The sequence below is a fragment of the Tamandua tetradactyla genome, chromosome 25 (genome assembly GCF_023851605.1).
Source record: "Tamandua tetradactyla isolate mTamTet1 chromosome 25, mTamTet1.pri, whole genome shotgun sequence".
NCBI lineage: Eukaryota > Metazoa > Chordata > Mammalia > Pilosa > Myrmecophagidae > Tamandua > Tamandua tetradactyla.
The window spans coordinates 14,100,013-14,113,332 of NC_135351.1; the positions used below are offsets into that span (position 1 = coordinate 14,100,013).

The window sequence follows — 13,320 nt, forward strand, 5'->3', positions numbered from 1 at the left end:
AAAAGATTAACTCTTATTGTGAAATTTAAATTTACACACAATGCTACACTTGGTCTCTCTGATCAATGTCTTAATACATGAGTCATTCTACTGAACAAGAATGACTACCTTACCTTCCTCATAAATTTCTCAATTGTCTAGTATATGAGTATTCCCCTATGATTATATTAGTGGTGGATTAAGTTGTATATGTACATGTCTTTGATAATCATCTCTATTTAAAATACTTTCCCTTGCATACTCCATGTTCTGTGTACGTGAAATGAAACTCTAGGTTTCACATATTTAGTATGTTTAAATGCATTATTTATATTATATTTACATATTTTTATCTATCCCTATCTATCTATCCACTCTAATTCATGATGAAGAAACTCAATGGGGAAGTCATTCTGATTTTTCCATTCTCATCTATAATAAGGAAGGAAAGTGTTGGTCCCTTTATCAGATTTATATGAGATTACCCTTATGCTGACTCATGGATAAAGCTATATGGGATAATGGAAAAGGTGGAATATTTGGAATCAGAAGGGTTAAACTTGGTATTTGTCACCTCTAGGAGGCAACCTTGTGCATATTTTTACCTTCTATGAAACTCAATTTTCTCACCTGTAAATTAGGTATATTGATAAGGGACTCCTCTCTCAAAAGTTTTTTTGCAAGGCTTCAAAAGAGATGATGTATATAAAAATGCACTGAAAAATCATTACTTGATTAATAATTATAAAATATACTTGCAGTGTGTTCAAACCATAACTAATGGTTGAAAAGACAACAAATGTATGTAAATTAATTATTTCAGCAAATCAAGTGATCAATTTTTATTACTATTATGATAAATATTCATTTTTAATTTCAGCAAGAACTAAATGCTAAAATTACATATTTCCACATATGAAAATAATAACAAAGCCTCTTCTATAAATTATAAGATGCAAATATAGCTATAGAAATACATACACATTTTAGTTTTAGTAAAAGTGTATGATGAAATAGATTTCATTGATTAAAAATAATTACATAACCTGATCCCCTTCCACTAATAAGATGATTGTAAAGTATAAAAACAGCTGTAAAAATACAAACACATTACCATTTTCTAAAAAGTTACACAGGTATATGTGCATTGATGTAACAGCTATATAACTGAAACATGCCTAAAATGAATTGTGATAATTTTAAATGCATTAAGGGAGACTGCTATTTGAAGGAATTATCTTGGGACTAATTTTGCAAAGGAAATGCTCATTTCGCATTACATCCCGATTGGATGGTAAATGGGATGTAAAGAGAAAAGAGTACTACCAGGAGTCAGGAGACCTGACCTCTGTTTCCTTGACAAATATCTGTTGAGGATTTACTGTATGCAGGTATCATTGCAGGTGCTTGAGATACATTACTGAATGACACAGACAAAAATCTGTCAAGAAGCTTGCAATAGGGTAGGAAGTGAGAAACAAAAAACACATAAGCAAATTAGTATAAGTTTATAAATGTTATGTAATAAGTAAATTGTTAGAAGGATATGAATGCTATTAAGAAAAGACAGCAGGGAAAGAATATGGTGGGGCAGGTCCCAATTTTAAATGAAATGATGACAGTAGGTCTCATTACGAAGACAGTCACACAGCTAGATGCCTTGTGGAGGGAGCCATCCAGGCAGAGGGAACAAGTAGTGTAAAGGCCCGGAGGCCTCATTTGATTCTGACAAAACAATCTTGTGAAAAAGATAATATCCCATTTTGCAGGTCAGTAAACCACTGAGACTTACTTGATCAAGGGGAATAGGCCCAGGCCTGGGAGCCAGATATTTTTACTGTTGGTGCAGTGCCTTTCCTTGGCCGTGGTATATGTGTTCACCAGGAACAGAGGAAAGTGCTCGGTTTTCTATAAAGTATCACGTAAATATGAGGTATCATCACTGTGCTGGGCGGCAGTGTGGCTGCTATTACTCTTGCTAATCAGGTCCACTGATATTTCAGGTCCACCTCTTCAGAAAGAAAAGTTGTAAAATAGAAACCATTTGTGTCTTAACATGGAAAAGGGTGATGTAGGAATGGAAGAATGTGCATCCCAATGACTCAGAGGTAAAAAATTACACTTCTCAATATGGGGGGGGGGGGGAACAGGAGGAGTAAGGAGATGTCAGAGGAGTGGGGAGGGAGAGCGAGAGGAGAGAGAGCCTTTGAAATATTAGGACTAAATCTCCCTAGCAGTAGCTGCTGAATGAAAATGATGATTCGTGCCTTGAAGAAAAAAAGTATAAGTAAAAAAAAGTTCAAAACAAAGAGACAACAAAAGAGGAAACCTTGTGGAAAGTCAAGAATGAGGAAAAGTGGGGTGGAGGAGAAAAGAGACTCAAAGATATTTTCAAGTAAAAATACAAGAATATTATTACATAATAAACAGTATAAAAGAAAAAAGTAAGAATCAGATTTCAGACACAGTATACTGAAGAGCTGGTGGAATTACTACAAACTCTGAAAGGGCACAGAGAGGAGAGCCCGAAAGATGAGTAGCTTTCTCTCTGTCATGCCAGGTTTAAGGTAGCAGTGAGGTTCTCAAAAGTGGAAAGGTCTAATAGATAACAAGTTAATGTGGAAGATGGCGTTTCTCTGTCCAATATGATAAGCCTCCAGCCACATGTGGCTACTGAGCCCTTGAAATGTGGCTAGCCCAAATTGAGATGTGCTGAAAATATATTGATACACGCTTGATTTTGAGGATTTCATATGGAAAAAAAAGAATGTAAACTATCTCATTAACAAGTTTTTTACAGTGATTACATTTGAAATATTATTTGGAAGAATTGGGATAAATAAAATATATCATTAAAATTAATTTCACCTGTTTCTTTTTACTTTTTAAATGTGAGTTCTGGAAAATTTAAAATTACATATGTGACTTGCATTATATTTCTCTTAGACAGTGCTCATCTAGAGCAATACTAGATAATAATTAAGATCATAAGGGTCACAGAAGAATGAATCAGAAACATCTTATCTGTTCCTCCCAAGAACCTTATGAACCTTATGAAGTATATTATCATCTTCATTTGCAAGTGAAGAAATTGAGGCCTAAAGAAGATAAATCTTCCCAAGGTTATAGTTAAACATTGGTGTTGCAACTCAAACCCATGGCTGACTGAGATCTCAAGCTCTAAACTGACATACTATCAATTCCAGAACAATTTATACTCTGCAATTTTTAAGTTGTTAGATTGTAAATGGTTACATTAAACTTGCAATTTATTAGACTGCTTCACTTCAGAGTCTGTGATATACCCAGTGATGTCCTGATTAAGAAAAAGATACAAATGTGCACATTTTTAACTTCAGAATTCTCATTAGCTAATGATGTTGGCATATTTTTGCCAGGTTGGGCCACTTAGTAAGTTTCCTCTACAACTTCTCCTTTTTCTTGTCTACTCCTAATGACATCCCTCAAATTAGATGGTACATATCTGACTGTCCAATGGAGATGGCCGTGGGACAACTCCAAAGAGCAGGGCTGCCCCATTCTCTGAATATAACCAGATACACGAAATGGAACCAAAAGTTAAGCTTGCCCAAGTACGATCCTTTAAAAACAAATTTTTATAGTCCCTGAAAATGCTATACCTGTGGGTAATACAAAGGAAAAAAGGCTTGGTATTTTAACTGGAGTCCAAACATAGCAAAAGTTCTTACAAATATAAATTGGGATAAAAAAATAAGGTGTCTTTTATTCATGATACCTGGACTTTCAAAGACAAAATCATCTTTCCTTCCTTTTTACCTTTAATTTCTGCTACCTATCTGAACAAGATTGTAATCATAGAACCACTAATGTATATGGTCATAGCTGTACTTAAATTTTTGGAAACTTGTTCGTGTAGATTTTATTAGGTAGTTTCTTCCAATTATAATAAACAAACTTCCTACACTAACACTGAACTGCTGTCACAAATTTAAACAATGATAATGGAAAGACAAAAGGAAATATTTATTTTGGAAAAAGACTAATAGAGACATCGAGCTGTTCTGTTTTTGAGAGACAGTTCACTTTGGACCTTGATCCCAAATGTTTCTCTCTGAACTGACCCACTAATTTATTTAAGAATTGAACCCCCACCCTTTGCCTCATTTTTTTAGATGAGATGATTTGGATCTAGATATATATTTTTAAACAGCTCCTCTGAAGACCCAAATTTTCTGAAGAGTATATATAAAGAGATAGTATCACAATTTTACAGGCTAGAGCTGCTTAGAGCTTGTACTTGATTTTGTCTCTTTCAGGTTAATTCCCATGACTTTTCCATTCAATTAAGAAGATATCCTTATACTCGCTCCCTCACGAACCACAATCTGTACCTATACTTTGGAACAAAGGTTCAGCTCCCTAAGGAGCTTTAAAAATGTTTTGTCTATCTGGATTCCAAGGTGTTAAGAGTGAACTGACAGGCACAGGTGTAAGAGATGGCCAACATGGCGGGGGTGGGGGGGGTGGGGGGGGAGGGGAGGAGGAGGAGTAGAGGGCAAGGGCCTTGGGTCTGCTTTTCCTTGATCTTTGTGGTTTTCAAACCCACTTTTAACTATTACTGAGGGTCATCAAATGGAGTCCCTCTTGTCCAGGAATAGCTACCTCCTCTCTAACTTCCCTTGAGAGTGTCATCATTGCACCTGGCAATACTGGCTGTCTGGCTTCTTGTACATTAGTATAAAACATTTTGCTTTATTGGGTGAAATTTTTAAACATTGGGTACGGCTGTAGGTACCTAAAATGACATAAATCTCTTCCTTCAAGAAACTTATACTCTGGCTGGAAGACATTCAGTAATTGGGGTGATGAGGGTGGGAAAGACTGAAATCTTAGATCGTGGGTAGGAAAGGCTGCACTTCACAATAATCAGGCAGACAGTGTGTGCCTGGAAGAGGAGAGGGAGCTAAATCTAGGACTGGCTGGTGTCATTTGGGGTGGGAAAAAAATGGGGAGGGGGGAGCATATTTTAACAATCCTTGGAGAGGAAAGCACGCGGGAGGAGAGAGGCAAAGATAGTAAGTGGATACCAGAAGACGAACGCGGATTTGATGTTTTGCCTAGGACTAATCCTTTTGGCATGGCTCGATACTTTCTTTGTAGTCACAGAACTGGCTCTGCTGCCCAAACTTAAGCAATTCATCCAGGACTAGGTCACACACACACCCTCCAGGAACAGAGCGTCCAGGACTAGGACACAAACACACCCTCTCTCCAGGAACAGAGCATCATGCCGAGCAGAAAGCGCTGTGAATTCACAGTCGCGTGCTGGCGGGAGACAAGGCAGGAAGCGGTGCTGTCGGAAAGCACACCCCAGAGGCCCTCCTTCCCGATATCCTGATGGAAACCCACCCCCTGGTGCCAATTTGCACACACGGGTGGGCACGGGACAGAGCGCAGACACACCCCCGGGGTTGCAGGCACCGAGCAGGGGAGGAAAGAGGGAATGAAATCAGACCGTTAAGGACAAAACCCAGCATTTCCCGAGGCAGAGCGGTGCAGCCCGCGCGGGAAGCGCCCTGGTCCTCGGAGGGGCTCCCCCGGGCCCGGGAGGCTGTGTGCGAGGAGCCCCGAGACGCGCAGGGGGGCTTCAATGGCGTCGGCGGGAGGAGGCGGTTCGTCCGCCGTCCGGGCCGCGCGTGCAACAGGGGGGTGGGCTCGAGCGGGGGCCCCGCGGGGCCGGACGGGACCGCTACCGGGCTGGTGGGGGGGTGTTCCCCGAGACCAGGGCCGCTCACCCGCGACCCCGGCCCAAACGTCCACCGCCTCTCCGCACGCCGCGCGGCCGGGCCGGGGAAGCGAGGTGTCCTCGCCGAGGCGGGTTCCAGCGCTCGAACCCGCCGCCCCCTCGGCCTCTCTCGCGGAGCGCGTCGGTCGGGGAGGCAGGGAGCGAACGGCGGCCCCGCGCGCGGCGGTCCCCCACTCACCATGGTCGGCGACGGCGACGCGCTGTCCAAGGTAGCCAGCGTCCCTCTGCCCGGCGCGGTGGCGGCGGCGCGCGCCCCACCCTCGCCCGCGTCTCCCCGCCCCTCGGCGCGAGCCCCCAGCGTGGCGCTCCACGCCCTCGGGGCCGTTTCTCCTCCCGCCCCGCCCCCGCCTCGCCCCCGCCTCGCCCCCTCCCCTTCGGGCCTTGCCGAGCTCTGCGAGAGTTGGGACGCGGGCCCGCGAGGCGGAGTCCTCGTGCGCCCCCTCGCGGCTGCCGGGTTGCCCGCTGCGGCTGCTCGCCCCCTGTCGGTCGGGAGGCGATTTGCAGGCACAGTTCGGTCTACGCTCTCCACAGCTGGTGTCCTCCCCCCTCCCACCCGCCGGCGGCGGCACCGAGGGCCTCCTTCCGCGCAGCCACAGAGCAGCCGTGACCGCCGGCCGAAGGGCCGCGGAAGGTGTGGAGGGTGAGGGCGTCGATCTGCCTTTCGTTGGTGTTTGTGGTTTTCAGAGGGTGGCTTAGTGGGATGCCTTTTGTGTTGAGATCCAGAGCAGATCACAAATAGTAACCCAGCTGAGCAGGAGGCTGTTTCACAGGCTCTTAAGTCCAGAGGGTGTTATTCCAAGGCTTTCTCAGTACCACCAATGCTAGTCAATTCCGCCATTATAATTGTGAAAAGAATGTGTAGGGTCGTCTTTTTAAAAAATAAAAAAAAGCTGTAATTTGTGTGTGTGTGTGTGTGTGACCCAAGTGATGGATGTCCAGAAAGATAGACTTGTGTGATTGTTACATAATCTTTCCTCTATTTAAGCTTTGAAAATTCGTGCTTCCTCTTTTAGGTGATGATTGAATTGCAGCCAAAGATAAACACATGTATTTTTGTGGGGAGCAACACATCTGGGTATAATATGTATACTTAATGTTCCACACCAGAGAAAGTTGCTCTAATTGTCAACAACATTAAAGGTGAAAAATGGGTGTCAGCCAGCCTCCGAGCATGCTGCTACTATTTACTCGCAGGAGTTGTAACATACTCTCATCTATACTACATGAAGCACGTCAGGTTAACACCTGAAAGGAATTCTTAAACTTTGAATTATGCCTATAGTGCCGCACTAACATTTAGCCTGAAAATCATTATTTTTAGGTTTATTATCTAAAAACATATCAACCCACAGGGTTGAATGGAGGTCTTAAAATGTCACCTATAGCTTATCTATTTCTTAAAATATTTTTGGATGGCTTTCCTTTCTTTGTAATCTATGGAGACAGCAAATACCAAACTATTTTTTTTCTACCAATCTATTTCATTAAAAATGAAGAAGGAAGTGGTTGTATCTCTATAATAACATGACTGGATTAATGCCTTAATATTATAACCGGATATAACATGAATTCTCACTTATTTAGCAATTAAAAGCTTAATATGTCATCATTCGCGTGTTTTAGAATATCTCTTTTCTTGTATTATTATTTTGTGTGCATTACACAAAAACTGGAGTGGGTCCCTAAATATCATATCCTAATCACATGTTGGATACTTAATAGGTTTGGTGCTATATAAAGTACTTGTTAGCATAAACTAAGAATCTTTTTTAAAAATATTTTTTATGAGGGGAAAATAGCAGCTCAGTGAGGTGTGGAATTTAGTTTGTCCTGCAAAGCAGCTAGTAAATAGCCAGGAACAGTACAGAACAAGTGCTGGGGCCACATTAGTAACTGGACCCACAGTGAATACCAGTCTGGACAAGCTTGAACAGCTGAGACCACACACACAACTGTAAGTCTGCCAAGCCGTGGAGACTGGGGCCACTCCCCCACGTGCACGGCACACTGCTTCTGGAGGAGAAAGGAAACAGACTTCACTAGCAGCAAAGACTTAGCCAAGCTCCAATTGCAGAATTAATTAACAAATTGACTGTTGAAAATAGCCCCCCAGCTCAGATAAACCTGGGATAAGAACTAAAGGTACTAGGAGTTTTTGCCTCAGCAGAAAGGGGTTGGGGCAGATGGAAAAATAAAAATAGGCTTTTTGAGTCAGATAGCCCAAAATACTTGAAAAGGGCTGGACCCTAAAAAGGGGGGGCACATAAAGCCTGGAGATATGTAGAGCCATGCATCAACTTAAGCTCTTGATTGACAAGCCCAAGGAGTGGGGTCCTGCTCTAAAGAGGATTTTTTGTTTTTGCTTTGTTTCTACTACTTAACATTTCATTCGAAGGGAATTCAGGCCCTAGAGAATGAAAAACTGAAGCAATTAAGGCCAGCCTATAATCTCACCTCTGTGTCAACCACGCCTCCGGGAGGGAGAGGTGAGGCTTCATAGGAAAGTCTGTCAGCCTCCTGGGTCTCACCCTCGGGGAAAACTGATGCAGACAACTTTTTCCTCCTGAGAGGAGGTCAGTCTGGTCTGGGAAAATCCGACTGGGGTCTATAACATCTGAGGCGACCCCTCTCAGAAAAAAAGTCTCCGTATAGGTTGGACAAGAAGCAGAAAAACAAGAACTGAAAAATTCTGATCAGCTAAACAGAACCTATGCTAGAGGTCTAGAATCAGTTGAACCACATGTTAAAGAACAGATAGAGAACAAAGCCATCCAGTAAGAAAATCCTAGGTAAAAGAGGGAAAACAACCTCCAGAATAAACTAATTAATGAAATCAAATACCTAGATGCTAACAAAAAATATCATACTAGGAAAATCAAAGATATGGCCCAGTCAAAGGAACAAACCAGCAATTCAAATGAGATACAGGAGTTGAAACAGCTAATTCAAGATGTTTGAACAGACATGGAAAATCTCATCAAAAATAAAATCAACAAATTGAGGGAGGATATAGAGAAGGCATTGGGTGAACAAAAAAAAGAAATAGAAAGTTTGAAAACACGAATCACAGAACTTACAGGAATGAAAGTCACACTAGAAGAGATGAAAAAAATAATGGAAAACTGCAACAATAGATTTGAAGAAGCAGATGAAAGGATTAGTGAATTAGAGGACTGGACATCTGAAATTCAACACACAAAAGAAAATACAGGGAAAAGAATGGGGAAAATATGAGCAGAGTCTCAGGGAATTGAATGACAACATGAAGTACATGAATATACATGTTGCGTGTATCCTAGAAGGAGAAGAGAAGGGAAAAGGAGGAGAAAGACTAACAGAGAAAAAAATTACTAAAAATTTCCCATCTCTTATGAAAGGCATAAAATTACAGATCCAAGAAGTGCAGAGTACTCCAAACAGAATAGATCCAAACAAACACATTCCGAGACACTTACTAATCAGACTGTCAGATGTCAAAGATAAAGTGAGAATTTTGAAAGCATCAAAAGAAAAGCAATCCATCATATACAAGGGAAGCCCAATAAGCCTATGTATGGATTTCTTGGCAGAAGCCATGGAGGCTAGAAAGCAGTGATATGATATATTTAAGAATCTAAAAGAGAAAAAGTGCAAACTAAGAATTCTATATCCAGCAAATTGTCCTTCAAAAATAAGGGGGAGATTAAAACATTGTCAGACAATCACTGGGAGAATTTGTGACCAAAATACTGGCTGTGCAAGAAAAACTAAAGGCAGATAGGAAAAGGCAGGAGAGGAAGGTCTGGAGAAGATGTAGAAATGAAGATTTTTAAAGGTAAAAAGAGAAAAAACATATAAAATCCCGAAGGCAAAATGGTAGAAGAAAGTACTGCCATTACAGTAATAACACTAAATGTTAATGAATTAAACTCCCATCAAAAGACATAGACTGGCAGAATGGATTATGAAACAGGACCACTGATAAGCTGTCTATAAGAGATACATCTTAGACCCAAGGACAAAAATAAGTTGAAAGTGAAAGGTTGGGAAAAAATATTTCATGCAAATAACAATCAGAAAAGAACAGGTGTAGCTATATTAATATCTAATAAATTAGGCTTCAAATGTAAAACAATTAAAAGAGACAAAGAAGGATACTGTGTATTAAAATGTAATATTATGTGCTAATAAAAGGAACAATTCCACAAGAAGACATAGAAATCATAAATATTTATGTACCAAGCCAGAGTGCTCCAAAATACATGAGGCAAACACTGAAGGGAGAAATAGACACCTCTACCATAATAGTTGGAGACTTCAATTCCCCACTCTCATCAATGGACAGAACATCTAGACAGAGGATCAATAAAGAAACAGAGAATTTGAATAATACAATAAGACAGCTAGACTTAACAGACATTTATAGAACATTACACCCCACAACAGCAGGATACACCTTTTTCTCAAGTGCTCATGGATTATTCTCGAGGATAGACCATATGCTGGGTCACAAAGCAAGTCTCAATAAATTTAAAAAGATTGAAATCATACAAAATACGTTCTCAGATCATAAAGGAACGAAGTTGGAAATCAATGATAGTCAGAGTGCCAGAAAATTCACAAATATGTGGAGGCTCAACAACACACTCTTAAACAACCAGTGGGTCAAGGAAGAAATTACAAGAGAAATCAGTAAATATCTCAAGGCAAATGAAAATGAAAACACAACATATCAAAACTTATGGGATGCAGCAAAGGCAGCGCTAAGAGGGAAATTTATTGCCCTAAATGCCTATATCAAAAAAGAAGAAAGGGCAAAAATTGAGGAATTAACTGTCCACATGGAAGAACTAGAGAAAGAACAGCAAACTAACCCCAAAGCAAACAAAGGAAAGAAATAACAAAGATCGGAGCAGAAATAAATGAAATTGTGAACATGAAAAAAATCAAGAAAATCAACAAAACCAGAAGTTGGTTCTTTGAGAAAATCAATAAAATTGATGGCCCCTTAGCTAGGTTGACAAAAAGAAAAAGAGAGAGGATGCAAATAAATGAAATAAAAAATGGAAGAGGAGACATAACCACTGACCCCACAGAAATAAAGGAGGTAGTGAGAGGATACTGTGAGCAACTATATGCTAATAAACTGGACAAAATAGGTGAAATGGACAACTTCCTAGAAAGGCATGAGCAACCAACATTGACTTGAGAAGAAATAGATGACCTCAAAAAACCCATCAAAATTAAAGAAATTGAATCAGTCATCAAGAAGATGGCTTCATATGTGAATTCTACCAAGCATTCAAGAAACAATTAGTACCAATCCTGCTCAAACTCTTCAAAAAAATTGAAGAGGAGAAAAGGCTACCTAACTCATTCTATGAAGCCAACATCACCCTTATAACAAAGCCAGACAAAGATACTACACGAAAAGAAAATTACAGACCAGTCTCTCTAATGAATATAGATGCAAAAATGCTCAACAAAATTCTAGCAAATTGAACCCAGAAGCACATTAAAAGAATTATACACCATGATCAAGTGGGTTTATTCCAGGTGTGTGAGGATGGCTCAACATAAGAAAATCAATTAATGTAATTCACCATATCAACAAATCTTAGCAGAAAAACCACATGATCATCTTAGCTGATGCAGAAAAGGCATTTGACAAGATTCAACATACTTTCTTGATGAAAACACTTCAAAGGATAGGACTAGAAGGGAACTTCCTCAACATGGTAAAGGGAATATATGAAAAACCCACAGCTAACATCATACTCAATAGGGAAAAACTGAAAGCTTTCCCCTAAGACCAGGAACAAGACAAGGATGTCAACTGTCTCCGTTGTTATTCAACATTGTGCTGGAAGTTCTAGCCAGAGCAATTAGACAAGAAAAAAGAAATAAAAGGCATCCAAATTGGAAAGGAAGAAGTAAAACTCCCACTGTTTGCAGATGATATGACACTATATGTCAAAAATCCCAAAAAATCCACAGCAAAGCTAATAAGCTAATAAATGAGTACAACAAAGTGGTAGGGTACAATATCAACACCCCCATATCAGTAGTGTTTCTATGCAGTGGTGATGAGCAATCAGAGGAGGAAATCAAGAAAAAATTGATTTACAATTGCAACCAAAAACATAAAATATTTAGAAGAAATTTAACTAAGGCTACAAAAGATCTAAAACACAGGAAACTACAAGAAATTGTTCAAAGAAATCATGGAAGAACTAAATAAATGTAAAGGCATACCATGTTCATGGATTGGAAGACTGAATATAGTTAAGATTTCAATTCTACCCAAATTGATATATAGATTCAGTGCAATACCAATTAAAATCCAAAAAACTTACTTTAAAGAAATACAAAGCCAATAAACAATTTTTTTTGGAAAGGTAGGGTATTTTAGCTAAAAATATCTCAGAAAGAAAAATGAAGTGGGAAGTCTCACACTACCTGACTTAAAGCATATTATGAAGCCACAGTAGACAAAACAGCATGATGCTGGCATAAAGGTAGATATACTGACCAATGGAATTGAATAGAGTTTTCAGATATAGACCCTGTCATTTATGGACAATTGATCTTTCATAAGGCAGTCAAGCCAACTCACCTGGGACAGAATAGCTTCTTCCATAAATGGTGCTTGGAAAGCTGGATATCCATATGCAAAAGAATGAAAGAGGATCCATATCTCACACTCGTACAAAAATTGACTCAAAATAAATCAAAGACTAAACATTAGAGCTAAGACCATAGAACTTTCAGAAGAAAATGTAGGAAAATATCTTATAAAACTTGGAATAGGAGGTGGTTTCCTAGATCTTACACCCAAAGCATGAGCATTGAAGAAAGAAATAGATAAATGGGAACTCCTCAAATTAAACACTTTTGTGCACCAAAGAACTTTGTCAAGAAAGTAAAAAGACAGCCTTGCAATGGGAGACAATGTTTGGAAATCACATACCAGATAAGGGTTTAGGATCCAGAATATATAAAAACAGATTATTCAACTCAACAAGAAAAAGACAAACAACCCAGTTTAAAAATGGGCAAAAGACATAAACAGATGCTTCTCAGAAGAGGGAATTAAAAGGGCTAAAAGGTACATGAAAAGACATTCGATTTCACTGGCTATTAAGGAAATGCAAATCAAAACCACAATGAGATATCATCTCACACCCACGAATTTGACCATTAACCCCCCCCCCCCAAAAAAGGAAGATGACAAGTGCTGGAGAGGATGTGGAGAAAGAGGCACTCTTATCCATTGTAAAATGGTGCAACTGCAGTGAAAGGCAGTTTGGCAGTTCCTCAGGAAGCTAGTATTGAATTGCCACCAGCATCCCATTGTTAGGTGTCTATTCAGAGGACATGAGGACAAGAAAAAGAATGGATGTTTTCACACCAATGTATATAGCAGCATTATTTACAATTGCCAATAGATGGGAACAGCCCAAATGTCCATCAACTGATGAGTGACAAAATTAACTGTGGTATGTACATACGATGGGATATTACACAGCTGTAAGATGGAATAAAGTAATGAAGCATGTAATAACATTGATGGA

The 13,320-nt window shown here is 39.8% G+C and overlaps 1 protein-coding gene across 2 annotated transcripts in view; it reads right to left on the reverse strand.

Moving 5' to 3' along the window:
* The window catches only part of ELOVL2 (ELOVL fatty acid elongase 2), a 107,637-nt gene extending 101,592 nt beyond the window's left edge, over positions 1 to 6,045 (reverse strand). Inside the window, exon 1 of one of the 2 annotated variants that reach the window (XM_077143605.1) lies at positions 5,946 to 6,045. In XM_077143605.1, the coding sequence (XP_076999720.1) occupies positions 5,946 to 5,948 (3 nt within the window). In that variant the 5' untranslated portion in view covers positions 5,949 to 6,045. The remainder of the gene's footprint in view (positions 1 to 5,945) is intronic. The other variant, XM_077143603.1, reaches the window with a different exon arrangement.
* Between the last annotated feature and the right edge of the window lie 7,275 nt (positions 6,046 to 13,320).